The 13,670-nt window shown below is 41.4% G+C and overlaps 1 protein-coding gene across 6 annotated transcripts in view; it reads left to right on the forward strand.

Moving 5' to 3' along the window:
• mtcl1 (microtubule crosslinking factor 1) overlaps positions 1 to 13,670 on the forward strand; it is a 98,561-nt gene that overhangs the window by 56,162 nt on the left and 28,729 nt on the right. For all 6 annotated transcript variants that reach the window (XR_015037985.1, XM_085803790.1, XM_085803792.1 and 3 more), the window contains 2 exons: positions 3,590 to 3,760; positions 9,691 to 9,858. Coding sequence is in view for 5 of the 6 variants with exons in the window: in XM_085803790.1 (XP_085659916.1) it covers positions 3,590 to 3,760; positions 9,691 to 9,858 (339 nt within the window). In the remaining variant the exon portion in view is untranslated. The remainder of the gene's footprint in view (positions 1 to 3,589; positions 3,761 to 9,690; positions 9,859 to 13,670) is intronic.

Below are 13,670 nucleotides of genomic sequence, written 5' to 3' on the forward strand. Positions count from 1 at the left end.
TCCATCGGCTGACAAGACGTTATGGTGCGTTCAAGGCAACCCGTAACTCGTGTTTTTCCAACCTGTGAAGTCGTACCAGTTCGATCTGGTACGAGTTCACGGGGCGGAAGTTACGAGTGGCCGTTATAGTGACTTTCACAGGTAAAACAGGTCGGAAAAACACGAGTGGGTTGCCTGGAACGCTACAAAGTCGTAAGTTGTGACTTGAAGCTGTAACTTACGGTTTCAAAAGCCTGCCTGGAACGCAGCATTAGCCAAAACGACCGGATCGCTTACTTCTGCTTTAATTGAGCACAAGCATATGGAAGCGTATCTGCACCTTTATTCAAATAGCAATTCAATATGTGCAATTTTGTAATGCAATTTGAAAGTGTACTTGGCAATTTATATTTCAATAAGCAAAGTGCCAATGCAATCCTAAATAAAGTTTTAATAATCTCGATGAAAATTAGGAATTAAAATGGAATTTGTCAAATGCCATATTGCCATGGTGTTTTTGCACCTTAATTCAATCGTCAATTAAGTTTACAGAATGGCAATTCAATGTGCAATTTAGTCATTCAATTCTAAATTGCACATTGAATTGCCATTTTGCAAACTGCATTGCCATTTGAATAACGGTGAAGATACGCTTCCATACAGGCAGAGTCGTATCGACAGGTGCATCGACTCAGGAAAAGGAAGGAACTCGTCTGGTCAGATGTGATGATGTAAGAATTTGTGAATGAGACAAACTCAGGCAGCGTGGGAAGCTGAAGCAGGAGAGAGGAGTGAATCAAAGGTGGAAAGAAATATAAGAAATTCACAAACAGAAACATGAATGAAAAACCTGAGAGAAAAAACCTTTTTTGAAGACTGAAGGTTTAATTTCCATTTTGTTGCAGCTGATTCTTTGCATGGCTTCCTTCCTTTTTTGGTGGTAAATTGGATTTTTTCTGCGTTCAAACACATCCAGCTTGAGAAATCATGGTTCAAAAATGAGCAAAATCTGCAGAAGGAGAAGTGTGAACACAGAAAGATGTGAAGCTCCAACATCAGTCGTGTTTCATATCGAATCGCCGGGTTTGTGCTGCTCACTGTTTCACTTCGTCCTCATAATAATCACTTGGTTTTCCCAGTTTTCACTTGAGGTAAACTGAATAATGTATGAACTTCTGGGATGTAATTTCTGGTTATTTGCTTCTTCTGTTAAGAATTGGGCTGATAGATAACATCAGAGTAATGCACAGTGCATGGATATTTTCAGTTTATTATGTACACAGAGCTAAATCTAATACACCTCTCCTCTATCAAACCCTCCTGTAATGAAGGTTTTACTGCTTTAAAGTGTGTGTTCAAAGTGTCTTAGATAACTAACTTCTGCCAAGTGGAGGCTCCTGATTGGTGGTTTGAAAACTTATAAGAAGGTCTCTTCCATTTTGAAAACTGTTTTAAGGCTTGTATGCCGAAACGCGTAGGAGTTTTTAAGGTTAAACATGACCACACCATAGAAATAAAGACTTAAAGAGATTCTTTTCCACTACCATCTACCGGTAATTGTCCCATTCAAAGAGAAGCTCTAGGAAACAATTTCTGAGTCCTGGAAGCGCTCCTTCATAGACATTTTGTTGTCTTAGATAAATGTTGATTGAACTTTATGTGAATATTTTGAAGGCTGATGTTTTTATTATTTAGTTGTAGTGATATCAGTGAGGGTATGTCAACTCAAACAAACAGAAACACCTCCTACTTTAGTGTTCTATAACAGTGCATATGTTTAAGGCTGGATGTACTGTGATAAACAGACAGCTGAGCAGGGCCGGCTCTAGGATTTTGGTGGCCCTAAACAAGATTTTTGTTTGTGGCCCTGCACTCTAAGCGCAAACACCAAATCACTGGTTAAAACTGAATACAGACGTGTTTATGCCCTCTGAGGTTTGAGGCCAATTTCTCGACTTTTACATATTTTCTTAAATTGATCTTTTTAAGATACTTGCAGATGTAACAATACTCAAGTGTTTTATGTTTAAATATTAGAACCTCCGCTGTAAGCACACTGAGGCCAGTTTGTCCTATAACACCGTATAAAGGAATAATTTAGGCCAAATGCTGGAAATTTGAGGTCTGCTTTTTGAAAAATTTCAAATCCCTTGTGAAAACACACCTTCAGTCATGAGAATGAACTGTTTTTTGGTGCTTGAAATAGGATATGAATACAGTAATAGATAAGTGTAGAAAACAAGTCTAAAATGAAATTTTGTAAGATTGCTTTTTGAGCATAAATGTTGTCATTCTGCCGTTCTATTTTCACCAAATGTCTCAAATGTGAGATAAAAGAAGCTGAATATTGACTTCACATTACATATAAAGCTCATAGCGTGCACGTGCAGACCTCAGGATGTTTAAATGACTTGAATGAACCCCGGTACCTTTCTGATCATGTGGCCCCCCACCTAACGGCTGTGGCCCTAAACAACCGCATACAGTGTTTATGCCAGGGGCCGGCCCTGCAGCTGAGTTTACAAATTGAGACTATTAGCCCGTACAGTGCAGAGACGACACCTCAGAGCGCGTCACGTTAAACTGTGAGTCCATCATTATGGATGCGATGGTGAAAATAATGGCAACAAACCGGCGACTCATCCTGAATCACTTCCACTCGGTCTGAGGTGTGGACCCCCCACCAGGATGCAGGAACCACTGCAGGTCCTGATTGATAGTCCAGTCAGCTCGCCGCGCGGCTGATTGAGCAACTCCATCTGTTGTCCGGCTTGTTGATCCGCCGGTCGATGCAAAACTCTCTCCTTTTAGTGTGTGTGTGTGTGTGTGTGTGTGTGTGTTATCTTCCTCTGGTTGACTAAACTTGTAATTTGTGAGTTTCATGTCCTGTTGGATTGTTTTGACCCGCGGTGCTTTTCCCCGTCGACGGACACAGTTTCTGTAATTACTGATCTTCTCTCCGCTGTGCTCGAAATCACCGCTCACACTGTCGCCCAGTTTAAGCCAAAACAAACTGTAATAACCCATCGGTTTGCTTTGTTACGTAATATTTATTCACAAACTGAGCTGCGACTTCGTGTCATATTTCTTGCTTCAGCCCTGACTCATCACTTTATTCATGCGGTGTCGAGTCAGGGGACCTTTGTGCAGGTGATGCAGCAGCAGAGAGGATCCACGTGCACTTTGCTGCTGTAGATTCATTCACCGCACGTCCTTGACTTGACACCGAGACCCAGCAGAACATTTTCTCAACTCAAGTTTATTTTTAAAAGTGAAAAAGTGCTTCACAGGGCTCATATTTGGAAGCAGAGCGTTTGAATTAGTTTTTGAGAAAACAAGAAAGCAAAGCTCAGTTCAGATGTCCTCCTCCTCCTCCTCCTCCTCCTCCTCCTCCTCCTCCCTGCTGGACTCAGCTCTGTGATGGACTGGGAAAAAAAAGACTGGAAACTCATCCAGGGCGTTTCTCTGCCTTTTTTACCCATTGCATGCTGGGAGAGGCTCGCTGACTGTGAGCCTGGAACAAAATGTGATGGTACAGGGGGGGAAAAAAATAAAAAATGAGTGCATGATTTGGAAACACGGCTCCTCATGGCTGTATCATCTGTTCCAGTTTGAGAAATTGGAGGGCATCCCAGAGCTGGGAGTGATAACGGAGCAGGCGGAGGGAGAGGCGGATCGAGACGACAGAATGTGTTTACCTCAGACTCCAGGGGACGTCCCGGATTCGGTGCCCATCATCCCCCTGCCCTCGCCCGATCAGCACCTGCAGCATCAAAGACAGGTATGAAATTACTTCTACATCATCCTCACTCACTGGCCTTAAGGTGGGGAAAAAAAAAACTTCAACTGAATGAATCCAACTTCTGTGGCTTAAGCCCTGTTTAAGCCTTCAGGCAGATGAACTCATTAACCTGAGCCCATGCTGTGATATGAAATACAATAAAACACCTCAGTAATTATAGCAGGGTAGAAAACCATGCTGCATTAAAGGAAAACATTATACAGATAGATAGAAACTCACTGGCCACTTTATTAGGGACACCTAGCTGGTACCATGTTGGTTCTTGGTGGTTTAGATTCAACAAGGAGCTGGAGACATTTGGTCCATATTGATATAACAGCATCACAGTTGGTGCAGATTTTGTTGTGAATCTCCTGCTCCACCACATCCTAAAGGTCGAATCTCTATTAGACTGAAATCTGGAGACTGTGGAGGTTGTTTGAATCCAGTGAACTCATCATCATGTTCAAGAAACGAGATGATTTGAGCTTTGTTACACTGAAGGTAACCATTAAAAGATGAGTAAACTGTGGTGGCAAAGGGTTGACGGGGTCCCCACACCATCACTCCATGCTTTCATGTTTGTTTAGGCTAAGGTCTGACCCGACCAGCAGGTAATGAATAGAATAGAAGTCTTTATTGTCATTGCACTAGTACAACAGGATCCCATTGACTTACAAATTAGAAGGAGAAAGTGGAGCTGAATTGGCCACACCCTAAGAAAACTTGACCCCCAAGGGGAAAGGAAACAAGGTCGCCCCAGGAACAGCTGGAGAAGAAGTGTTGAGGCAGAAACGTCAGGGAGTGGGCTCAACTGTGGTGACCTTGAAAGAATTGCCAAGAACCGTGTGAAGTGGAGGACATTTGTTGACGGCCTATGCACCCAAGTGGAGCAATGAGGCTTAAGTCAAATAAGTCAAGTAATACAATGGGATTGGAGATGCTACTCCTAAGGAGCACATCAACATTTAACATGGTTAGGGAAAAAAAAACACACATCCACGTTTTAAAAATTAAATTGACCTAGAACATCATGACACAGATTAGAAATTGATGTAAGGATAATCATAAAGACAACGATAAGACAGTAGTGCAATACTGCATCAGGCAGCAATAATGTGCAAACAGCAAAGATGGTGTAAATACACTGCCCGTCCCAAAAAAAAAAGTCACACACACTAATATTTCATTGTGCCGCCTTTAGCTTTGATTACAGTATGAATTTGCTGTGGCATCGTTTCAATAAGCTTCTGCAACATCACAACATTTATATCCGTCCAGAGTTGAGTTCATTTAGAGTCTTATTGGGGTTCAGGTCTGGACTCTGTGGTCACATTGGACCACGTTTCTTCCTTGAAGATGATGGTTCCCCACTCTCCTTACAGGTTTTAATAATGGGTTGGACCCAGTTTTAGTCTCAGCGATCTCCTTAGATGTTTTATTTTCTTGATGCCAATAATTTGACCCTTCTGAAACAGATTAACATCTTCTCCACGACCACAGGATGTGTCGTCCAACATGGTTGTTTAAGAAATGAGACTGCATCAGTTAGGGTTAAATAAGTTGTTGCCAGCTGAAACATAATCATCCATGCAGTAATTATCCAATGGGAGGCTCTGACCTATTAGCTTAGTTAAAGAGTGGTGACTTTTTTTTTGGACAGGCAGTGTATGTTCATGTGAATGAGTCTCATCAGTCCAGGCAATGTTTTCCCAGTCTTGTCAGGTTCTGGTGACATGAGCGAGGTCGTTTTCACCCAGACAGCTGCTGCTCACTGGATATTTCCTCTTTTTCAGTCTCTTCTCTGTGAATCCCAGAGACGATTTTGTGTGAAATCCCAGTAGATGAACAATTTTTTGAAATATTCAGACCAGCGCACGTCAGCTACTAACAACCGTGCTGCGTTCAAAGTCACTTAAATCACTTCCACGTCCTGGTTTGAACCTCAGCAGATGGTCTCGACCATGTCTACGTGACTTAATGTACTGAGGTGTTGCCATGTGATTGAACCATTAGATGTTGGCTTGAGGTGTCCCTAATAAAGTGGCTGATGAGTGCATGTGATACTTAACGTGTATTTACTCCATTAAATTGATTTATTTAGTGGGTTTGGACATTTATGCCTTTTAATTACGCCTCTCGTTCATTTTCTCTGTGCACAAATGACAGTTTGGCAGGCGTTCATTAGAGCTGTTTGGAGTGGTATGCAGATGAGACATTTGACCCAGATAACTATTTAGACTACAGGCAGTAATTATTTTGTGTATACCGCCAGTTTTTCGTGCTTATTATTCAAAGAAAGACGCAGACGCTCGGTTACATTTGGAAAGAGACAAAAGGAGCTGTGTTACAGAGCGTTTTCTATCCCGATGCGGAAGCTGCAGCGTCGTCGTGTGTTGTTAAGATCAGCTTTCAGTTCCTCAGTCGACCACTTTGCTCTCTCTCTTAAAGTAAAGAATTTTGGGCGGGATGCATTATTAAACAGCCCTAAGTGCTCTACTTTGTCTTGTGTTTTGATTTTTCCACAACATCATAAAAACGGCTTGTGCGGGTGATCTGACATTGTTGCTATACTCCGTGAGCATTTTATAGATATATATTCTTTTTTTTTCTTTCTTTAACAAGCACGCCCGGTCGACTACATTAGGCTTGATGCACGAGAGCAGAAGACTTTGCTATAGTAAGCATTTGCACACATGGCCACACTACAGCAGAGCAGAGCAGAGCAGAGCATGTGGATGATAATTCCTGCAGCCCAAGTGAGATAATAGTGAGTTAAGTCCCGAGGAGGTCGTTGAAAGTTTCCTACTTGAGTATTTAGGGACAAAGTGCTGAAGGAAAATCCTGATTCATTCCTCTCGGGTCTTGCCTGTGTCTGATACTGCTGAGGTGTTTAACTGTATTTAGATACGGTAAGTAGTAGATAAAATGTTTCTTTTTCTTCTTCTCACAGTAGTTGTTAAACTTTTATCACATTTTGCTGCAGAGAACTCACTCTCCTCGGTCCATGTTACACTGTATTATTCCTGTGGGGTAACGAGGATTTCACACAGTGACAGCAGCAGCAGCTCTCAGATCAGCCTGAAAATGTCAAAAGAGGCCTGAATTTAGCAGGAAAGTAATGAAGCCGGGCGTCTCAGTGACCCACAGGATCAGCACTGTCACTGAACATACCACACCATACCAACTTTATTTATAAAGCACTTTAAAAACCCAGTGGACCAAAGTGCTGTACAAATAAAACCTAAAATATACAATCGGCATAAGACATAAAATGTACATAAAACAAAACAGAATAAAAATAATACAAATGAAATACATTGAAATAACACTATATAAAACCAATAAATTTAAAGCACAGCACCTAAGTAAAAATTAGTCAATAAAATAGATAATAGCAGATTAAAAGACATCAATTTGGACGGAACAGGAAGCCGACACGTGCATGTGAGGTTCTAGGAGTCTAACCTGTCCATGCTGCAGTGCAAAGTGTCTCTAAATGTATTGACACCACAGAACGTCTCAGTGCAACAAGTTTTACACGCTCAGATCAACTTCCTTTAGTTTCAATCATCGGGTTCTTTCTTTCTCTCATATATGTGATCATTTTAACTGAATGAAAGGAAGTATCCTGCTGATGTGAGTGTGTGAACACTTGTTGTGCTTTTATGTAACACACCACAGCTTTGCTTTTATCGCGATGTTTCTTATTTCCACCTTAAATCAAAGGTCCCAGGTGGAGATCTGACCACTGTTCATGCAACGTGTAAAAAAAGCTCCAACAAAGAGCAGACATGCAAGGCTGTTGGTCAGGCTATCAGCATGAGCTTTTCTTCATAAGGAACTTTTATATATGTATTTTTCATTATTGGTGAAAAAACTTAAAGGGATAGTTCAACATTTTGGCAAATTGGCCCATTGCCATAATCGCTATAGTCATAGCAGTAGGTTCATTACCTTTAATTGTAGGTGTAAGCTATTTTCAGTACGGCGGAGCGCAGCAGCTGGCTGCTCAGAGCTACGCTATGGAGGCTAAGGGAATTTCTTGGTTTCCCTCATTAAACTCATCAAATTCAACATCCCAAAACTCCACAGCGCTTTTGTAGACAAGTTGTGACCTGCACAACCACCACGCTATGAGATAATGACGGAACGATACGAAACGGAGCCGTTTTCGAGGTAAATACAGGGTAAATACGGAGACTGCTTGCTGAAAAACTGTCCCTGAACGCAACGCGCATCAGCGGTTTTGTATGAATTTACCTCGAAAACGGCTCCGTTTCGTATCGTTCCGTCATTATCTCATAGCGTGGTGGTTGTGCAGCTCACAACTTGTCTACAAAAGCGCTGTGGAGTTTTGGGATTTTGTATTTGATGAGTTTAATGAGGGAAACCAAGAAATTCCCTTAGCCTCCATAGCGTAGCTCTGAGCAGCCAGCTGCTGCGCTCCGCTGTACTAAAAATAGCTTACACCTACAATTAAAGGTAATGAACCTACTGCTATGACTATAGCAATTATGGCAATGGGCCAATTTGCCAAAATGTTGAACTATCCCTTTAAACATGGTGAACACAGTCTGCAGGAAAGGAGAGGTTGAGTGTGTCCGTGTGATAGGATGCTCTAATAAACACATTACGTAATGGTAATAAGGCCGATATTAATCATAATAATTATAATGATAACCACCATATATTCATGTTGTACTAACTGCAATGTACCCGTACACATAACGGTTGCCCATAAACATATTTCATTCCTCTTTTTATTCCTATTATAAAGGTTATTTGTGGTTTAATTTTCACACTGACATAATTGGAAGAGATTGATCAATAAAGTTTTGAAAAGATATACATTTAATCTATCAAGATACAATCATTTCATGAGAAAAGGTAAAAAAAAATATTTTATTTCATCTATTATGGGCAACAGTGTATATAAATAGCATAATATTAGTAATAATGTTGATGACAATATGTCCTGATAATAATAATGCTACAGTGATAAAATGTGATAATGATATTCAGGAAGGTCGTTGTCATGTTCATGTGGTCTGTAGCAGAGACTCTGAATATGAAAAACGTTTGGTCGTATGACGTTTGTTCAACAACAGTAGAGCTTTAAGCGTCTGTCTTGTTATGGAAAAAGAAAAAAGAAAAAGTAAAACACCTTGTAAGTTCCCACTTTTCTCCTGGCAGCACTGGCCTGACGTGATTTGGCCTTTTAGCTGCTGAGCTCAGATCATGTTCTGGGCTGCAGCTGCCAGCTCGGAGTCAGCAGCAGCAGCAGCAGCTCTGCCGCCGCCGCGCTCGTAACTACCTGCAGGGGATGTTTTACTCTCCGGCTCCTTTGTGCTTCGCTGCCTCCTGCCAAAAACCTGAAGACTCTCCACAGCAGGGCCACCAGAGGCGAACAACCCTCCACACACACACACACACACACACACACACACACAGACACACACACACACCTCTCTGAGCAGGGATAACACACTGTTCTTCTCTCTCTTGCTCACACACCCTCCAGCCTCATGAGTCCAAACCCGGGACTAAAGGTGTGATTGTTGAAACCGTTTGAGCTGCCTGCATCAATGAATTACAGGTTGTTGTTTTTTCCTCCTTGCAGCTTCATGGCTTCACTCAGATGTTTACTAGTGTGTGCATACTTTTCTTCTAAGCCTGAAGCTGAGACGGGATAGATGGGAAAGGACAAGCAGATGGGAGACAGGAAGTTAAAGTCAAATTGATTTATAAAGCACTTAACAAAGCAGGTTCATCCCAGAGTGCTTTAAGGAGAAACACAGGACACAGATAGTAGACACTAAAGACAAAAGCTCATCTCAAGTATCAAGATAAGGAAAGGGACTTCAAGTCTGTTGCTTTAACCTGTTTCCTCCATGTTGTTGTGGTTGTTTGTTTCTTGATCCGTGCAGTTCGGGGAGAGCCGGCGGGTGCTGCAGGCCCTCAGGACGCTGCTGGAGGAGTTTCGGGAGGAGCTGCGAGAGGAGGAGACGCGACGGTGGCAACTGCAGCAGTCCTACGCCAATGACAAAGCCGCCTGGGAGGTCAAGTGGGCAGAGATGAAGTGCCAGGTTGCACAGGTACAGATGGCGGCTCAGCGCTACACCTTTAAAGGGGACAGGACACAATCTGGCGTAAGGGAGGAGGGGAGGTGGAGGTGGAAACTAGCGGTGCATTCGATAAGCAGCGAGACGACAGGGAACACATTGCCTCCCGCTCAGGGCAAAAAAACAAAACAAAACACAAAACAACAAGCAGTCATTTTTTTAGCTCCCTCCCCGGGCCAATCAGTGTCATATATAGTATATAAGAAAAAAAATATGTAACAACAACACGAGTAGCAGCTCAAAGTTGTGTCAAACAAATGGACAGAATTCAAATTGTAATCACAGTGCAGCCATTAAATTGAAAGAACGGCATCCAAGTAAATAGCAATGAATCACTTCCCTGGCACTTTGTAGTGGGCATATTCTGTCTAATTAATTCAACATAAGCATTTCTTACTGCACTGAGGACGGCAGCCGTTACAACGCCGCTCTCTTATATTCCTAGCGGTGCCGTAAACACTTCACAGATCAGTAGTAGGGAGGTTAAGCGACTTTTGACTTCAAGTCATGATGCCCTTTGGCATGGAAGCACCTTCATACAGGGTCATACAAATAAATCTATCCTAAGACACAAGTGAGATCATACTTTGTATCCAAAATAAACACATTTTTAAAATGCCTTTTTTAATTGAGAAAACACATGCTAAAAGCACATTCCATTTAGAATGTCCTATAAACTACAATGTTTTCAGCTCCTGGATGTTATCTACAGCTTATTTGTGACATGATTGCAATATTTCAGGATTGTTTCTCAGTTTGAATGATGAACAGGGATCTACTGTTTTTCAATCTGTAGGGTGGACTGACATAGGAAGCCTAAAGTCCAGTCACAACATTCCATTATGGCTAATTTGAAGTAAGAAATAAAGATGCTGTAACATCATGAGATTGATAAGATGAGCATTAACAAGCATTCACAAAAGTAAAAATCTACCAAAATAATGAAGCTTACCAGTTTCTCAGCATTACTCTAAGAGAGGATCTTAGCCAGCTATACTGTGCTGGTGAAATAAGTCAGTCCTAATCATATGCTTTATGTGGGAGCTGCAAACCTAAACTTCCCTATATGTACATAAAAGCTGAACATTGCTTATTAAGGGCGCTCTACACTAAAATTTGTTAGTTTACTTTAGGAGCACAATGTAAAATGATTTCAGTATCAGGTTATATAAGCCTTCAATAATGTACAGGGTCCAATGTGATCCATTTTTACATTTGAGAACAGTAAAAACATTTTTCCTTTGACTTTAAGTTGACTTGACTACAGGGAACAAACTGCGTTCGTCTCATCTGATATGAGCTGATAACCAGCAGCCACGGTGCACACACAGGCTGTTTGTCATCATGAGAAAGGTTTTGATTTCAAAATAAAAGCCTCCCAGATTGAAATTGTCGTTCTAAAACAGCGTTCACAACATCACAAACGCACACATGGGGCTGAGCTGATGTTGCACGGGTCCACTGAGGCCGGTTGGAGTAACAGATACATGACTTTACGATGCAGTTGGATGTGATTTTTGCGACTCAACAAGGCGAATAAACCTGTTCGTGTTACAAAGTCATCTGACAGGAGTGTGTGTGCTTGAGGGATGATGCTGCAAAAGTTAAGCCTGGTTGAACTTTTACTAGACGACCCAGCAGTGTGTGGGTTTTTTTTAATTTTTCTTTTCTTTTCTTTTTTTTTTCCTGGAGCCCGATGTGACGGCACAGCTGCTCTGTGGCAACACAACAGTCTACTTGAAATGAATAAATGATACTCATACATTTTTACACAGTGTCTGTCTGAACACGGCGCTTGAAAGGGCAGCTCATTCACTCAGAGGTAGAAGAAACTCTGGGATAGGAGAAGAACATTGTTAAAGCCACAGTATGTTTTTATGTTGTATATTTCTGTCAGTCCAGTCAGTGTATTTTAAAATAATAAGAACGAGTGAGAGACATGAGAGCAGGTACCAGCGTCTTTTTTGACGTTTGTTGTGTCTTTTGGGGGCAACATGGTGCAAATTCTTCCAAATCGTGCAGATTGCGGCTTTTATTTTATTGCACATTTACATTGTTTGGGTCATTTATTCATTTTCACACTCCGTGCTGTCAGATTAGTTTGATCTAATTCTTGTTGTTGATGTGTAACATCCCAGAAAGAGATATGTCTCTGTCCACACTGATACAAATCTGGGTGTTAAAATATTAAAAACACTTCTCAGTATATAAAGCATAACAACTCAACAGCACCATACACTACATCCTTCTAGAGCTGCAACAATTAATTGATTAATCGAACAATAATCGATTAGTTTTTTTAAGAAAAAAAGTCTTTAAAAAAAAGCTTAAAGTAACATTGCGGAGTTTTTCGGCCTTAAAATAATGTTTCCAGACTCATTGCAGTGATAGAAAAATGGTTAATAGGATGAATGGTGCTGCCGCCGCAGCCTGAGCCGGGTCGCGTCGGTTGAAACTGCACTATGTAACTTCCCTGCACGGGTACGAAACACCGCCCCCCCTCCTCCCCCCTCCCCTCTGCGTCGGAGAGAGACGTGGTGGGTAAAAGCAAAACTTACGGTTCTCCTCCGGTCGTCGTCGCCGCCGCCACCCCACACACCCCCGACCACCCGCCACACAGTCTCCTTGCAAACATGTGGGAAATACTGTCGTTTATTAATGGGAATAGACGCTGGATGCGCTGGCTGATAAGTTTCGTTTTCGTTTTTCCCCCCAGACGATAGCGCTTCTCAACCAGATGGTGGGAGCACTGAGCTGAAACTCCGCAATGTTGCTTTAAATGTGAATATTTCTGGTTTCTTTGTTCCTTTATGACAATAAACTGAATATCTCTTTGGTTTGTGGACAAAACAAGACATTTAAGGACGTCATCTTGTGGTTTGGGAAATACTGATTGACATTTTTCAAATTTTTTTAACATTTTATTGACCAAACAACTAATGGATTAATCGTTTAAATAATCAACAGATTAATCGATAATGAAAATAATCGTTAGTTGCAGCCCTACATCCTTCAAATTAAGGCCATAAAGTTGGGTCTAAAACAGTTTATCTTTAGTAAATGATGTGTTGTGAATCTGTAGGAAGTGTGTGTTAGTAAGTTGTACAGATGGACAGTCAGTCAGTGAGTGTCTTGTGTGTTCACTGCTCGGTCAGACCTGTTTCTCGTCTCCACTTCATCTGATATAAAAGGAAACCGCAGCTTTGGGAACCAATTAAGAGGTCTGAGTTATAGGAGGAAGATTATCTCTTTATCTCTCACGCTTTTAATCTGTCGAGCTCTTACATGGTTCATATCCGTCGACAGAGCAAAGGTCGCTCAGGGCCTTCAACTAATTTACTCAGTTTCTTCTGATAATACCAACACGCCGACTTCTTTTCCTTTTTCCTCCGCCTTGCTCCGCTCTGATTAAGACTTCAAAAAATGTGCTCCAAATTTGCTGTTTACCCGGCTCAGCAGAGCAGAGCCGGCGGAGCAGGAATGGGAATTACACCTCATCTGTGTATTTATAAAGAGTTCCCACGCGTCATTAAAAAAAAGTCTGAAAGTCTGAGAAAGTTTGAAAGAAAATAACATCTTCAGATATCTTAATATTTACTGTAAATATGTCATAGGTTTTCAATTTGCAGAGAAATAAGCCAATAATAACTATAATATTGTAGTTTCACATCATCTTTCTCATGCTGGTGTCACTTTTTGTTAATAGACAATGTGAATTTTATTTTTAAAGTTATGTCGACACACTAGGGGGCACTAACCTAAGACATAAAACTACATCATCAGGT

The sequence above is a fragment of the Trachurus japonicus genome, chromosome 17 (genome assembly GCF_045865225.1).
Source record: "Trachurus japonicus isolate A0001 chromosome 17, Traja_1.0".
NCBI lineage: Eukaryota > Metazoa > Chordata > Actinopteri > Carangiformes > Carangidae > Trachurus > Trachurus japonicus.